A 14,149-nucleotide genomic window follows, 5' to 3' on the forward strand; every position below is an offset into this window, starting at 1 on the left:
GCATTTACAAACATTTTCATAGAGATTGCAACTAGGCAGCTAGGACTGTTCTGGGATAAAATATAAATAATATTTATATAATGTTGAAGATATATACATTGCAGCAAATGCATTTTTTACCTTTGCAAACAATCCTACAGTCCTTCATTGTAAAAATAGAGTAAATCAAATGTTCATCTAAATACACTGATATTACATATCTCTACTCTTTTAGTCCTTCTATATAGTTCTCTCGTCTAAAGCAAATCTCCATTTTATGTACTATATAATGGAAAGAGGGCATTGTGAATTTGAGTCTATTCACAACTTGCACAGAAATACACAATATTCTGCATTCACATACCTGACTTATCAAAGTTGTCCAGTAGATTTGGAGAGACCAGACCTGTGTTGTAGTTCTCTTTGGCATAGAGGCTTGCCCTTTGCTTTTTCAGCTCCTCCTCCCTCTGTCTGACCATCTGGATTTCCTGGTCGATCAGAGACTGAGTGCTCCTGGAGCGCAGTTTGAAGAAAGGGTTGTTCAGGAATGTGCTCTCCTGGGTGTCTTGTCCGGCAGTGTTGAGGCAGAACTCGGACGCGCTGCGTATTATCAGGTTGGATGTCTCCAGTATGATGAAGTTGGACGTCTCAGAAGGCCACTCGCTGGATTTCTTTGTCACTGGGGAGAGAGTGCCATCTTTTGCACCGTGCCTCGGGCTAGAAGGGTAGGCTTCAGGTTCGAGGATGATGACATTATTACCTGCCACCTCGTGGTACAGGTGACCTTTTGTCGGTGAGGAGGTGATGATGAAGGATGGTGTCTTGGTGTTGGGCGACTTCTGCACTCTGCAGCTGTCCTCCTGGGCCTCAAACATCTTTCTCTTCTCTTCCACCTCCTGGCAAAGCCTTTTGTCAAACTTCCCCGGGAGGAGAATCACCGGTTGGGCTGCCTGTCTGCACTCGCTGGGGTTTAACGGCTTGGAGATGCCCCTCTCCCGCCGGAGGCTCTCTTCCCGCTCCAGTGCCAGGCGGATTTCCCTCTCGATGGGGGTCTCTGGGTCGTCATAGGGGGACCTGTAGCTGGAGTCGTCCAGGCCGGAGTCCTCGGAACATGGGCTGAACTGGGCGTGTGAGCACTCGCTCAGCGCCAGATTCTCAAAGTCATGGTCTCTTTTGGACCTGTCGATGTTTCGGACTGGGGTGTACATGAAGCTGTGGCCGCCCTGGCAGGTGCCCTGCTTGACAGTGGGCTGGTGTACCTGGCACTTGGTCTGTTCCTCCATCTTCAGCCACTGCTTCCGAGCAACGCGGAAGTCCACGTGCTCCGTGCTGACATTTTCACTCTTCGTCTCTTGAATCACGCAGTAGTCGTCGGGAACCTTCTTGCCAGAGTCCAGCTTTGATGAATGCGAAGGGCGAGTGCTTTGCTTCAAACCCTGATGAAGCTCTTCCTCGTCTTCAGAAGTTTTTGACGGGCTCTCAACTGACGAGATGTCATTGGGGTGCTCCTGTGTCTGAAAGTCGCATTCTGCCTCATGTTCAGGTTGCTCCAGAATGTCTTCTCTGTCTGGGATTTCTGCCTCGGCTCCCTCATGGACTTCTGTGACTCTCTCCTCTTTCTTTTCGGTTTTTTGGATAAAAAGCTCCCGGGCACTTAACTCAAGGCTGTTGTCCAAAAAGAAATCATCGTCGTCATCATCTTCTTTATTTATCGAAGAGGAAAATATGGTCCTCCATTTCTCATCTGTCTCACTGTCGGAGGAAACGGCCACGATTTCCACACGGAGGCTGCTGCTTATGTTGTCCTGGTCGAGCTCGTGGCAGGACTCTATGGAGACATCAGAGGAGGCATCCTCCCTGATGCAATGCTCAGGGACAGACTCATGCATTTCATCATCGTCCATATTTTCCAGGGTGACATCTTGTGGTTCAAGTTCTGTTGTCTCTGTGACATAGCTGTCTTCTGCATCATCTGCAGTTGCTGCAGTGTTAGTAGGTGGCTCTGGGTCAGGCAGGTCTTGTCTCCTGCGGACCAATTCATTCTCATATACACTTCCTGCGCTGGAGGGTGTATCCGACACAGATGAGGTCATTGACTCAGTTCGGTTGAGTTCATCATGTCCCATCTCAAAGATAACAGTTTCTTTTTGACAGGGAATGACTGTTCTATTCCCATTTTCTAGATCATCCTCTTCATCAACTGCAGTTGTACCGTCTGGCAAGTCCGCCAGAAAGTCATCCTTTACTTTTGTTTCTATGGAATTGCAGAAATCAGCTTCCCCAATCAAGCCCTCATTTTCAGCAATCTCTGCCTCCACAGAATCCATTTTATATTCAATTATAGTGGCCATTTCAGATAGCTGGCTGGTCTCCATGGTTACAGACTCCAAGGAGTAGTCTTGTTCTTTTTGTTTCTGATTCTGAGAGTGGCTGCAGCCTTCACTCAGTTCTTTTCCATTTGCTTGTCTCACCCCAGCTGCGGCTTTCTGTAAAAGTCAAATGAATTATATTCTGTCAATAATATGGAAGACTAAGATTTCACACTGAGCTGTATTAAAAAGAGAGAAAAAAAGAGTCTGTTTTGCTGACAGTCTCTGGCTGCTTTCCACCAATATGTTTCAACAGATTTCATCACTCTCTCTTCCATGTAAAGTTTTGTAGGAGTAGTAACTGTGTGTCTGCACTCTGTGCTTCTGTGTTTCTCATTCCATTCCAGGACACACAACACCTTAACAGTGTCATATGCTTGTATCTCTTTATCTTGAAACACATATAACTCTTCTTTCACGCATTTATTTTTTTTTCACGCTTTATTTTTTTTTTTTTACCTCACTGCTTGCTTCTCTCTGCATCTCTGCTTTTCTCTCAGTGATTCTCTTTTTCCTTCCTGTGACATATGGCAAGTTGGGAGAAAGCTTTCTATCCAATAATTCACTTTGAGCACATTTCAAACAGCATGTAATTTGTTAGGCACGCGTAAAGACTAATCATTTAAACGAGGCGTTAATTTTATCCCAAGCCATGTCTGTAGACTTGCAGACTTTTTGAGTGCAAACATATGTGTATCTCAATATGCCCATGCTGTTGACTGTTTCCATGTTATTAAGGTTTCAGAGAAATTTACGGACTTTATCAGACACGTCTAAACAATAAATGCTGGAAAATGATTTTAATTCCGTTCACACCAAAGTAAGTAAATCAAACTTGATTACATTGTCTGACTATAGACACATCCAGTCTTGTTATTCCTTATACATAAGATGTAATTTTAATGAAAATGGAAAGCACCATCATAAACCACAATTTGATCAGATTTGATAATCAGAAGGCAACTCTGATACGTGACCAGAATGGTGTTAGCAACATCCCACTGGAAAATCCTAAAGCTGAAATGAAAACTCAAGTGATTGCTCTTGTGATGTGATGTTGGTCTCAGTGCGCTTGAAGTAATTCTCAAGGCTGTTGTATCAGATCAATTTGTAGATGTAGGGCTCTTTAGTGCACTATGCTTTATTGGTGGTCGAATTTCATTGTTTTTTTTTATCGACATAATATTTCAAAGCACAATATCATCAAGCAAAACACAAATATATATATATATATATATATATATATATATATATATATATATATATATATATGAAATTTGATACACAATTTTAATTATCTTGTATTTTTGTAGCTGCATGCAAGCTGACAGAATATTGTTTTAGTTAATTTTATGAATAATGACACAAAAGAAGATTGTTTCAAATATTAGAACAAGCACAAGCACACCCACGCACTCTTGTACAACACCGTTATTTTCTGGAACTGGCAAATTGTGCTGCTGTTGAAAAGCACTTCACAACAACACATATTTACACCAGCACAGCAAAACAGTTCAAACGTCAATTCAAATTCAACCTTCAAATTAATGCCCGCCCTTGTTTTTCAGACAAAACCACTCAACGGTTTGCTCTGTGAGCAATGGAAAAAAACAAAGCGGTGAAATATGTAATTAAAAAGCAAAATTAAAGCAGTTCTGTTTGTTTTGTTGGTGAGGTATCGTAAATACAGTTGTGTTTTTGTGCATAGTCAGATGGAACATCTATCCTGTTGGATTGAATGGGGCTGTTATGTAAGACTGCAGGATTGAATGCTTCGCCCACGCCTTTGTTGCTGTGTCCCTACGGCGAGTGAGCGCTGGCCTCCTGTTACTGCAGGAACAGAGGCGAGGAACAGTTAACGCCCTCTGGGCGCGGTCGCCCCCTCGGGCAACCACCAGTGCGTCCGCTGGAGACACGGTGGTGAGGCAGAATGAGGACAGGGCCACAATCGACGGGCAACACTGGGCACCACAAATCAATTCATGCAGATCTAACAGACATGATATACAGACCCATTTTCTGAAGACAGAGGGATGGTCTGTTTTTGTTCTACTGCCGTTGAAGTGATTGAGTTCAAATGGAGATGAGTCTGCCAGCCAATAGAAATGCAATGTTGTTCCTTAAAAAAATCCTTCAGGAATTGGTTTTTGGAATTTTGGATTTTTTGGTTTTTACAAAGGTTTGGCTTTCTGTGACAAAATGAATCACATTTATTTGGTGTTTCTGAGCCAGACTTGGAACCTGATGTGGCTTTGTTTTATCTGAATCAACTTCTAAGTGAATCTACATGGATCGTTATTCTTTTAAATTATATTATATACCAAGGAAAGGAAAAAAGCATATAAAATTAAGCTTTGGGAAGGAAATACATCCATTGGTTTTATATTTTTTCATCAGTTCTTTGAAGTAATGGAAAGAATGTCTTCTCTGTAAAGAATTTTTCTTTATCAGGTCACATTTACCTGTATTGCAAATGTTATAATATCTATTTGCTTCTTGATACTATATGCATTGTATTTATGTACTGTTTGCTGTTTAGCCTATTTCACTAAAAGACTCCATGAACGGTAGCAATTATTTTCAGAATAAACATTAAATATTAGTTATAGCTGTTATATCAATGGTCATAATAGAATTTCAATAACATTTATCCAGAGCATCTTATTTCGCTTTTGACAGTAGCCTGTTGCGGCATTTTTGGAAAAGTTTGCCAACACAAACTCTTTTCTTGGCTAAAGCTCAAAACAGATTGCATGGAGATTTCAGGAAAAAAAAAAACAGAGCAACCATTGTGAATGGGTTTCTAAGTAAAAATAAGCCATGGGGTTAGCAAACATGATTATCCTCAATACTCACTGCATTTGCCAAAAAAAAAAAAAAAACAGACAAGAATCATACTGTAGCTAAACATGCACTATGAGATAAAATGAACAGTGATAAGTCACTTAACCTGTTCCCAGTCTAAAAAGTTAAGAAGCCAATTGGCATTTTCCCATCCCTATGTTAATAACATTAAATATTTATACAAGCTGACATACAAAATTTTTCTTGAGAAACAGTTGCAAAGCATGTCCTGTTCTAGAAAAAAAGGGGTCAGCATGCAGCATTCCATCATAAACACGTGACCTCTACCTGTGAGCTCCCATGTCTGTCTGTCTGTCTGTCTGTCTGTCAATCACCCAAGACTCCTCTCTCTCCGTTGCGATAGGAAATGGTGTCTCTACTCTCTATGCTCTGTGCAACAGTCAGCACCAGAGCTGCGGGGACCATCTATCTCTGGATCATTCGCAGACACATCTGACAGTGATGTCATCCCGTGTCCCCCTGCCAAAGCGCTGTGGAGAGCTGTCCATTCAGAGCCCCCTCTCTTTCATGCCAGGGGATGGAACATTCAGTAGAACAGCCGGTGCTGGCTTGCCTAAACAGTCACAAAGTGCATAATCTAATCCAGCTTTTCTCTTCTACACTCTCCACATTTTTTCCACTGACAATGCCGTTGTCTTACTGCTGGCAAAATTTCTCTGCTGATATTTTGCAGTTATTTCAGTTAGGTCAGCTCACGAGCGCAACAGAAACACAAGGGAGGCGTTGACACTAATTGATCTGTGTAATTACCATGAAAGCAGCGCAGGAATTTTAGAGGAAATACAAATGAAATAACAAATTAGGGTGCTTATTTGGTATGACACAATATTTGCAACACCCATCACAATAATGGTTTGATTTAAATTGGACCCTTTTACCAGTTTCGCCAATTTTTGTATCGGACCTCATTATGTGAGAGAATATTAGTTGCAAACAATGTATTTTGACAGAATCAACAATATTTGTTCATACATGCATGCTTGCACCTTAACTAATAGTAAAAAATGATTTCCTATGATATTTTCTTCTGATCTATGTTTCTTAGTTAAAACAAATATATGAGTGGCATTTCATTAGGAGAATATCAGATGCAACAGACTGTGAAATGTGCTAACAGTTCTGTTCAGAGGCTTAAAATATTTTTTGGTTGAAAGCCTTCGGAAATCCTGTTAATTTTCTCTGTCCCCCAGAAAACCCTCAAAATTGCTCAATGGCAGAATCACATTTATTTGACTAATGAAGGAAAAGTAGAACACATTTTCGCTGAATAATTGGAAAATAATTAATAGTCAAGCAAAAAAATTTAGAGCTGCATTTTGCAACCTTGTCATGCTGGTCAAGCCGAAAAAAAAAATCAAATCAAAATTACTGATTGGAAACTGCAAAGCGCCATGGCAACCCTGACAGGCATACCTCATTCTAGAGCCTGCACAAACATCCAGGTCTTTGATGATTAAGATCTCTATTTAAGTCCTTCACATATAATAAATTATTCAACATTGACCATGATTGCACAAAATATAGATTGGACATGACGTGTATTTCCATTACCTGCTGCCAAGTTCAAACACAGTATCCAGAGGGATATCATCTCTAAACTAGCCAAAGATACACCTTAATGCTTAATGTGTCAAAACCAACATGTACTTTGACAAAACATGAACACAGAATATACACAACAGGTAATATGTAGTGCTGGACTGCGTCTGATTTTTGTTTTGTTGACAGCTGACAGCTTTAATATGAGGTGGATTACAAAAAGTATTGGCATAAACACCACTGAAATGTCATTCCCGATCACACAAGCACAGAGATGTTTCCATCAGACTCTCTGCATATCAGATTAGACTCACCATGTTATTGTTCAATGGTGACTGATGAAAACGGCTTCAATCTGCCCTCTGGCCTCCCTTGCTTTCAGAGAACCTATTGAGTCCCCATTTCAACCCCCGCAGTTTTAGAGTACAGTCAATAAGTGGCCGAGGTCACACATCCCCTTTCAAATGATCATATAGATTTAGTTTCAATGGCTCCAAAATGATTGCCAGGCATGGGATGTAACGACAACCCATACCTGACATTATTCCACAAATGCTGGCCGTTTCACATTTCTGGCGTTTAAAACCTTTGCTACGTCTACCTTAGCAAAGAGTCACACAGGCTTTTTTAAGGTGCATATGTGGCACAAAGCCCTGGAAGGTGATGAAACACCGCAGTAGAATCTGCTTTTCCATCTCAAGGTTTTCCACAGAGGAATAATGCCGGTGAATCATAAGAGCACCTTGAAAGGAAACAAGAGCAGTGCGGGGGATTGCCATTCAATAAACCTGGGGCTGGCTGTAATGGGAAGAGAACGTCTCTCAGAAACACTGAGCCTCAAAAAAGGACTGGACGTTATTTCTCCCATGGAGGAAACGGCACACAGATACAGCTCATACAAACATACAATACATAAGTACTGCAGGTGAAGCTTGGCAGGCATTCGTACCGTACATAACCTGCAAGGTAAGCTAAGCTAGCATGCATCATTGCGAACAGCACAAAGCCTGTTCACAGTTCAAATACCACACCCTGCTTAACTCTCCATGTCACCTTACTGGATGTACATTGGTGATGAAGGCCTCTTCAAAATCCCTTTCCCACATTGGGGAAAGGGAAATTCTTGCTCAAGATCTCAACTGAGGGGCTCCCGAGTGGCTCAGTCAGTAAAAGCACTCGTTCTGAGTGTAGACTGAGTGCTACTGCCCAGGTTCGAGCCTGACTGTGTCACTAGCCGACAGTGACCGGGAGCTCACAGGCGGAACACATTGGCTTCGTTCTGCCAGGGATAGGGGTGGGTACGTCGGCAAGGGGCTTTGGTCCCATCAGCAACAGTGACCCCTGCTGGTCAATTGGGCGCCTGTGGTCCATGTGCCAAAGCTGCATACGAAATGTCTTCCTCCGACTCATCTCTGTGCTAGCTTAGCTTGTGGACCGCAGTGTGAAAAGAAGCAGCGGCAGGGCAGGTAGAGCAGGGCAAGTGCTTTTCCACGCTCTCCCGGATTGACAGTGGGGATTGTGCAATGGGACCGAACATCGATGATGACAAATGGGACATTCCAGAATTCGGGGAATTGGCCATTCCAAATTGGGGAGAAAATGGAAAATGGAAAAAAAAGATCTCAACTGAATCATACTCCATGAATTATGTAGAGCCAAACGCTCTGATTAGCACAGATGTGACATTGTGTCCCACCCTTGTCTTAAGACACACATCTTTTTCTATCATGATCTGAAACCCATTTATTTTACGCACGCTTTGGATCCTCGACTGGGAAGACTTGTGTGGCCAGAACACATCACAACAGTCACGACTAGATTCAGTCTGCTCACAATGTACCTTGCCTTTAACGGACAAATTTAAGCAAGTGCTTTTTTCCAGACTTCCAGACTTCCTGAAAATGGAGAAAGAATGTCTTGTACAACTCAAAAAAACATAAAGGTTGTTCAAATGTTTTTTTTTTTTCAAAGTAGATGGAAAGGTAGATTGCATGTGGGTCTTAATCACATCGCTGATTGCATTCCACTTGAGTAACGGGTGACAAAAAGTTCATAAAGCAGTGCGCAGTTGCCATCCGCAGTGCAGCCATTAAGAACCTAAAGCTAATCAACAGCAAAAGGTAACCCCCCCCCCCCCTCCCCGAAGAGAATTCTGAGAAAATGCAGTCACTAATAGAAGGTACAACAGCTGTCTCTGTCACCTGCCGCACCAACAAAACCAAACATATAGTCAGCATGAAAGCACTGGTTGACCTTGGGGTCAGCTTGCGCTCATTCAGTCAGGGGTGTGTTTGTCACACACAGGGAGTAATTAGAGCATCTGCATAATTCTCAGTAAGAGAACTCTAATTGGTTCACTTCCAAACAATTGTGTTCTTTTCATGTGCACATTATCACTGACACATGAAACTAGGAAACAACCATCCTTTTAAACCATGAGCGATCGCACCATCTCAGCCACACACCAGACAGAAAGCCAGGAAGGATACTTTTGGTAACTGCCGATACATTTCAACATTCTGACTTTTCACAGCATTCCTCATTTATCAAAACATAATCACGAACTGTCTTCCTAAAGTTAAATTAGTACAATTAGGTACATGGTTTAGGAATGGAGGATAAAAAGGTTGATATTGTACAGAGGTACAGAAGATGTATCCCCAAGTAGTACCACGGTTCACTCTACCTGCTTTTTTTCATAGCTGGCTCTGGTCTTGGCATTTTTTCCACCAACCCACACACTTGAACAGAGAGCGGTACACGCATTTATCGAATTTCACTTCGAACTTCCATCTCCAAAGCAGTGCTGTCTCTGTCTGCCGCCCCAGCCTCTGTACCAAACGTTCAATATCTGTGCCACCCCCTGGGTAACAGACCTCCGCATAGATGGCAAATTGTAGCAGAATTTCCTCCGATAGCAGTTACATAATGGTATTCTGCTCCTGTGTTGTAAACAACAAGGTTATTCTAGTCAGTCATCAAAGCTTTTTTAGAAAAAAAAATCATTAGAAAACTTTTTTTTTTTGCTGTCATTCCCGTCCTACCTTCTGTCAGCGCTGCAACTCAGCTGGTTCTTAAGCTGTGTGTGGCGGATTCTGCTTCGCAGTAGCCACTGCGACTGGAGCAGTGATTGAATGTGTGAGAACCAGCCAATAGCGGAGCAGCATGTCTTGTGCACAGACACACGCTCTGAGGCACTCACCACTGTCTTATTTGCAAAGGAGCGCACTTTAATGTTGACTCACGGGACGTCTTTGAGAAGCAGGGATTTTTAATTCTTATTAATAATCATGATACTGAGCTGCAGCACCAGTTTCTTTAAATTATTCTCATATTTCCTCTGATTATATCAGTATCAATGCACAAATGAAAGAGCTATTGTATTTATGAGTATAGTCCTACAAACTGTTGGCAATGAAGAAACATGCACCTTTCCTTTAAAACAAACATCACAGTCAGAATGTCACTTTCATTAACCATTGATTACATCTCTTGAGTCTTCAATCAAAAATGATACATGTTATGAACATTATACATATTTTCAGTACACATGTATATGAACTGCTTCGTGAAAAAACAAAAACAAAAACCGGGGGCGTGTTTACTTGATACAGCAGGTGTAATCTGCATATGCGTACAGAGTGGTACAGAGAACACTGTATTCTCAAGACAAATGTGTTTCAATACAAACAGATTCCGATGACTTGAGGAAATCAAAACACTGCACTCTGATATTGTTTCATATGTAAATTTAAAATATCCCCCACAGTCACTCCTGCATCTTATGCCAGAAGATTCACTGTGTCTACTGAGTGGCTGGAATTACCACTCCCAATGAAAAACAGGAGAATATTTGTGTTATGTTTGGGAGAGACATAGAAACAATAGACATGATAGCTAATAAATCTAATAATGTAGTTTGTTTTCAGTGCATAACAACATCAGTATAAATTCTGGAGTGCTTTTTCTCATAATTTCCAGCTTCCATTGGGCAAGGTGCATGTGATGGCACAAGAAGCCTTTCTGAATGGGGTTGCATAGTTTCGATTGGCAAATAAGCATGGGAAAGGCATTTCCTAAAAATGGTTTAAGCCTCACAGTTAAAAGTAAAACTACAAAGACTTAGAAATTGAAAAAAAAAACCAAACACATAATTAGGTTTGCTTAACATACGCTCTTATCCAGAGGGCCTTAAGTCACTCACAATGTTTAGACGATAATCTTTTATGAAGCTGGCTTTTTACAAAGCTGGCTGTTTATTGGAGTTATTCGGGTTAAGTACCATGGCCAAAGGTACAGCAGCAGTGGACTACCTGGAAATTGAAGTGGAAACCTTTAGCATGTGTGCTCTCCTCCTTATCCCTATACCAGACTGCATCTTATGAGAGAACTTGGTAGCCAGCTACCTTAGCTACATAACTCCACAGTAACTTGTCTGACAAGTGAGCGATGAGGACACATATATGACCTAATCCATGAGACACCGGAGGCTCTTTCAATGACCCCATATGAAAATCGACAAATGACTCTTCTCTGTGCATAGTTCAGCAGGAATTTTCAACGCTTATTAATTCAATGCTTATTAATAACTGCCATTTACTCTAAGTTCACCTGATTAGTACAATGCAGTAAATTCCTGCTATTATTTCCATGGCAAGCAAATTAGGAGAGATAATTGACTAGTAACTGGAATGACTGGTGTTGCTCCTTATAGACAATGCACCACTTGCTCCGCTCATAATCGATTGCTTTTCAAGGCGGCCTTAATAATTTAGGTGTCAGGCAGCCACCAGCTTTTAATTTCTTTCTATTAAAGAAAAAAAATCCTTCTCTCGTTCAGGTGTCGAAGAGGCTTAAAACTATGAAATATTTCCATAACCTTCCTCAATTTGGCAGTACAGTACTGGGATCAGTTAATAGGTATCAAAATGCACCCCCCCCCCCCCCAACATATCAAATGATTGTTATTTAGGCTACTTTGTCCCTTTTAAAAACCCTGTAAATATGTGACTAGATGAAGTAAACATTCATAAATCAGTCTTGTAAGGGAGATCAACTTATTCTTCATTTTCTAATGCTGGTTTTCCAAAATTTGATTTTAATGATGAAATTAATTTAACCCCCAAAATAACACATTAAACACATCACATGATAACTGAAAAGTGAGGTACTGATTGTTTCACAGAAACCAGTCCCAGGTATCATTCAAGCATTGTGCATATAAATTGCCTGACATTTAAATCAGTCACTGTTGGACTAATACCAAGAAAGAACAACAATTAAATGATAATAATCACCCTGCACTGTCAGAGCAAATGCTTGTGTGAAATCAATCCACTGGACCTAGGTAATCATAAAATAATCACACAACACTCAGTTAATCAAAACCTTTAGGGGATCGAATAATACAACAATATAAAATTATTTTTTTAAACAAGGTAACCAACATTTGTCATGTTTGGGTTTTATTTTCAATTGCAAACAAATTAAAAGCTAGACACAATGTGACTTGTGACAATGTGATTAGGGAACCATGTAATGTTCAATTATGTTGAAGCATAATCAACAAAGCAAGTGTTTTACATGTCTGAATCATGGATATGCTTCGTATCTGAGTAAAATTCACACCATGGATTTGTGCTTTAAATAATGAGGCTTAAGACATCAAGAAGCATGTTAAACTTTTATTTGCTTTTGTTTTGTCCAGTACAGCCATATTTGATTTTCTTTCTGTACATGTGTTTCTATTATGGTTTTTAATGATCTATGCAATTACTAATTAGCAGTTATACAAAGTGTTAAAATACAAACAGTTCAAACTTAAACAGCAGCATTAGAAGCCGTATTCAAAGGCACTTACATAAGGCACATTGGAGAATATTTCATGTAAATATTCATATTGTACATTTGTTTAAACTACAAAACAAGGCACAAAACACTAACATTTCAAAAATGGTTCCTCATTCCAAATAATATCATGGATCTGCTCTTAGTTAGACAACATGGTATTTTGGAGCATTCACAGATTTGATGGTTTTCCAGATCAGTGGTCTCTCAATAGTCTAGTCTTGTTTATATTGTGCAAATAGAAAAGAGCCCATTCCACGGGGCTCTGTCTTTTGCATTTCTTCATGGAATATTTAAGGCCGCTACAGGAATCATATTCTTTGGAGATTACACTCTTTTCCCTAGCTTTGCCATTCTCATTCTTAATGCTGTGGGGGGAAAACACAGACACCGTTTCAGTGCAATGTCTCAAGTCCACAAATGGCGACACAGACTGTAAATAAATAAATAAATAAATAAATATGTTGATAAAATAGAAATTCCAAAGTCTCATTGGCTGATTAATTCAAGTGAAAGTGTAAGTTTTTTTTTTTTTTCATTTTTATTGACTTATTATTATCTGCAGATGTTATCTCCTCTAAATAAATGAATCTTTCAATAAATGAGAAATAGGGAAGAAATAATTCTTGCAGCGTGGATGACCTTATGAGAAAATAATATGAGAAAGTAATAATCCTTTTCAGACTCTAGAATACTTCTGCTTGTGGAAAAAATTAAATTAAAATAGATTATGTTAAATCTCTTTAAAATATATATTCTTTTGACTAAAAAATATATATTTAAGAAATTAAAGATCAAAGCGTTATATTTAAAAAAATACATTTAAATACAAGAAGTACATATTTCCATTGGTGAGTATTGTACTTGTATTACTGGTTTTCCTTGTGAGACGCATTCACAGAGGAATCAAGTACAGGAAGAATAATTGTTATACCAAGACTATTGTAATTGTTTCCCTCAAATGCATTTTTCAGCTTATGTAACTTATGAGGTAGGCAGTGTAATTACTTCTCAAGTGTATTATAAAACAGCACTTCAGTGTCTGCTGTGCTCTTTAGCTTGGTAGATGTCTGTTGTGGAAAAAGATGTGGTCAGGGACAAAGCTTTGATGGTGAATCCTCTGACTGACAGAATCTGACAGCAAATATTCCAGACCTACTTAGTATTCTGCTCTCTCTATGTTTTAATTGTGTATTATTGCATCTATTTTTGAACATAGTCTAAAATGATGAAGTTTTATTATGTTTGGTTTGCTGTTTCTAAATGTACCAGAGGGGTTTTGTGGTTTAGTCTGCAGCTGGCGTAAAAGTCCAAAGTAATAAATATCTGGTTCACATAATTACACGAGCATGAGCATGTCATTTAACTCAGACCAAATCAACTTTTAACATTATTAGCTGTTGCTGAGGGGCCATTTTAAAATAAATGAAGACATCTTTTTCTCATAAAATGCAGCACAGTTATGAATAGAGATGCAACAAAATTTCCCTCAAATGTTTATTATCAAACCGACTATGCAAAACTGTGGAGAAACTATATCTAAAATCCAC

General features: G+C 39.8%; 1 protein-coding gene across 3 annotated transcripts in view; it reads right to left on the reverse strand.

Annotated features, from left to right (window-relative positions):
* The window catches only part of palmdb (palmdelphin b), a 28,244-nt gene that overhangs the window by 2,025 nt on the left and 12,070 nt on the right, over positions 1 to 14,149 (reverse strand). Inside the window, exons 1-2 of one of the 3 annotated variants that reach the window (XM_036522679.1) lie at positions 9,797 to 9,874; positions 344 to 2,465 (exon numbers count right to left, since the gene is read on the reverse strand). In XM_036522679.1, coding sequence (XP_036378572.1) covers positions 344 to 2,354 — 2,011 coding nt within the window. In that variant the 5' untranslated portion in view covers positions 2,355 to 2,465; positions 9,797 to 9,874. Of the gene's footprint in view, positions 1 to 343; positions 2,466 to 5,480; positions 5,615 to 9,796; positions 9,875 to 14,149 lie in introns of those variants that run through there. The other 2 variants (XM_036522680.1, XM_036522678.1) reach the window with 2 other exon arrangements.

The sequence above is a fragment of the Megalops cyprinoides genome, chromosome 2 (assembly GCF_013368585.1).
Source record: "Megalops cyprinoides isolate fMegCyp1 chromosome 2, fMegCyp1.pri, whole genome shotgun sequence".
In the NCBI taxonomy this organism is placed as follows: domain Eukaryota; kingdom Metazoa; phylum Chordata; class Actinopteri; order Elopiformes; family Megalopidae; genus Megalops; species Megalops cyprinoides.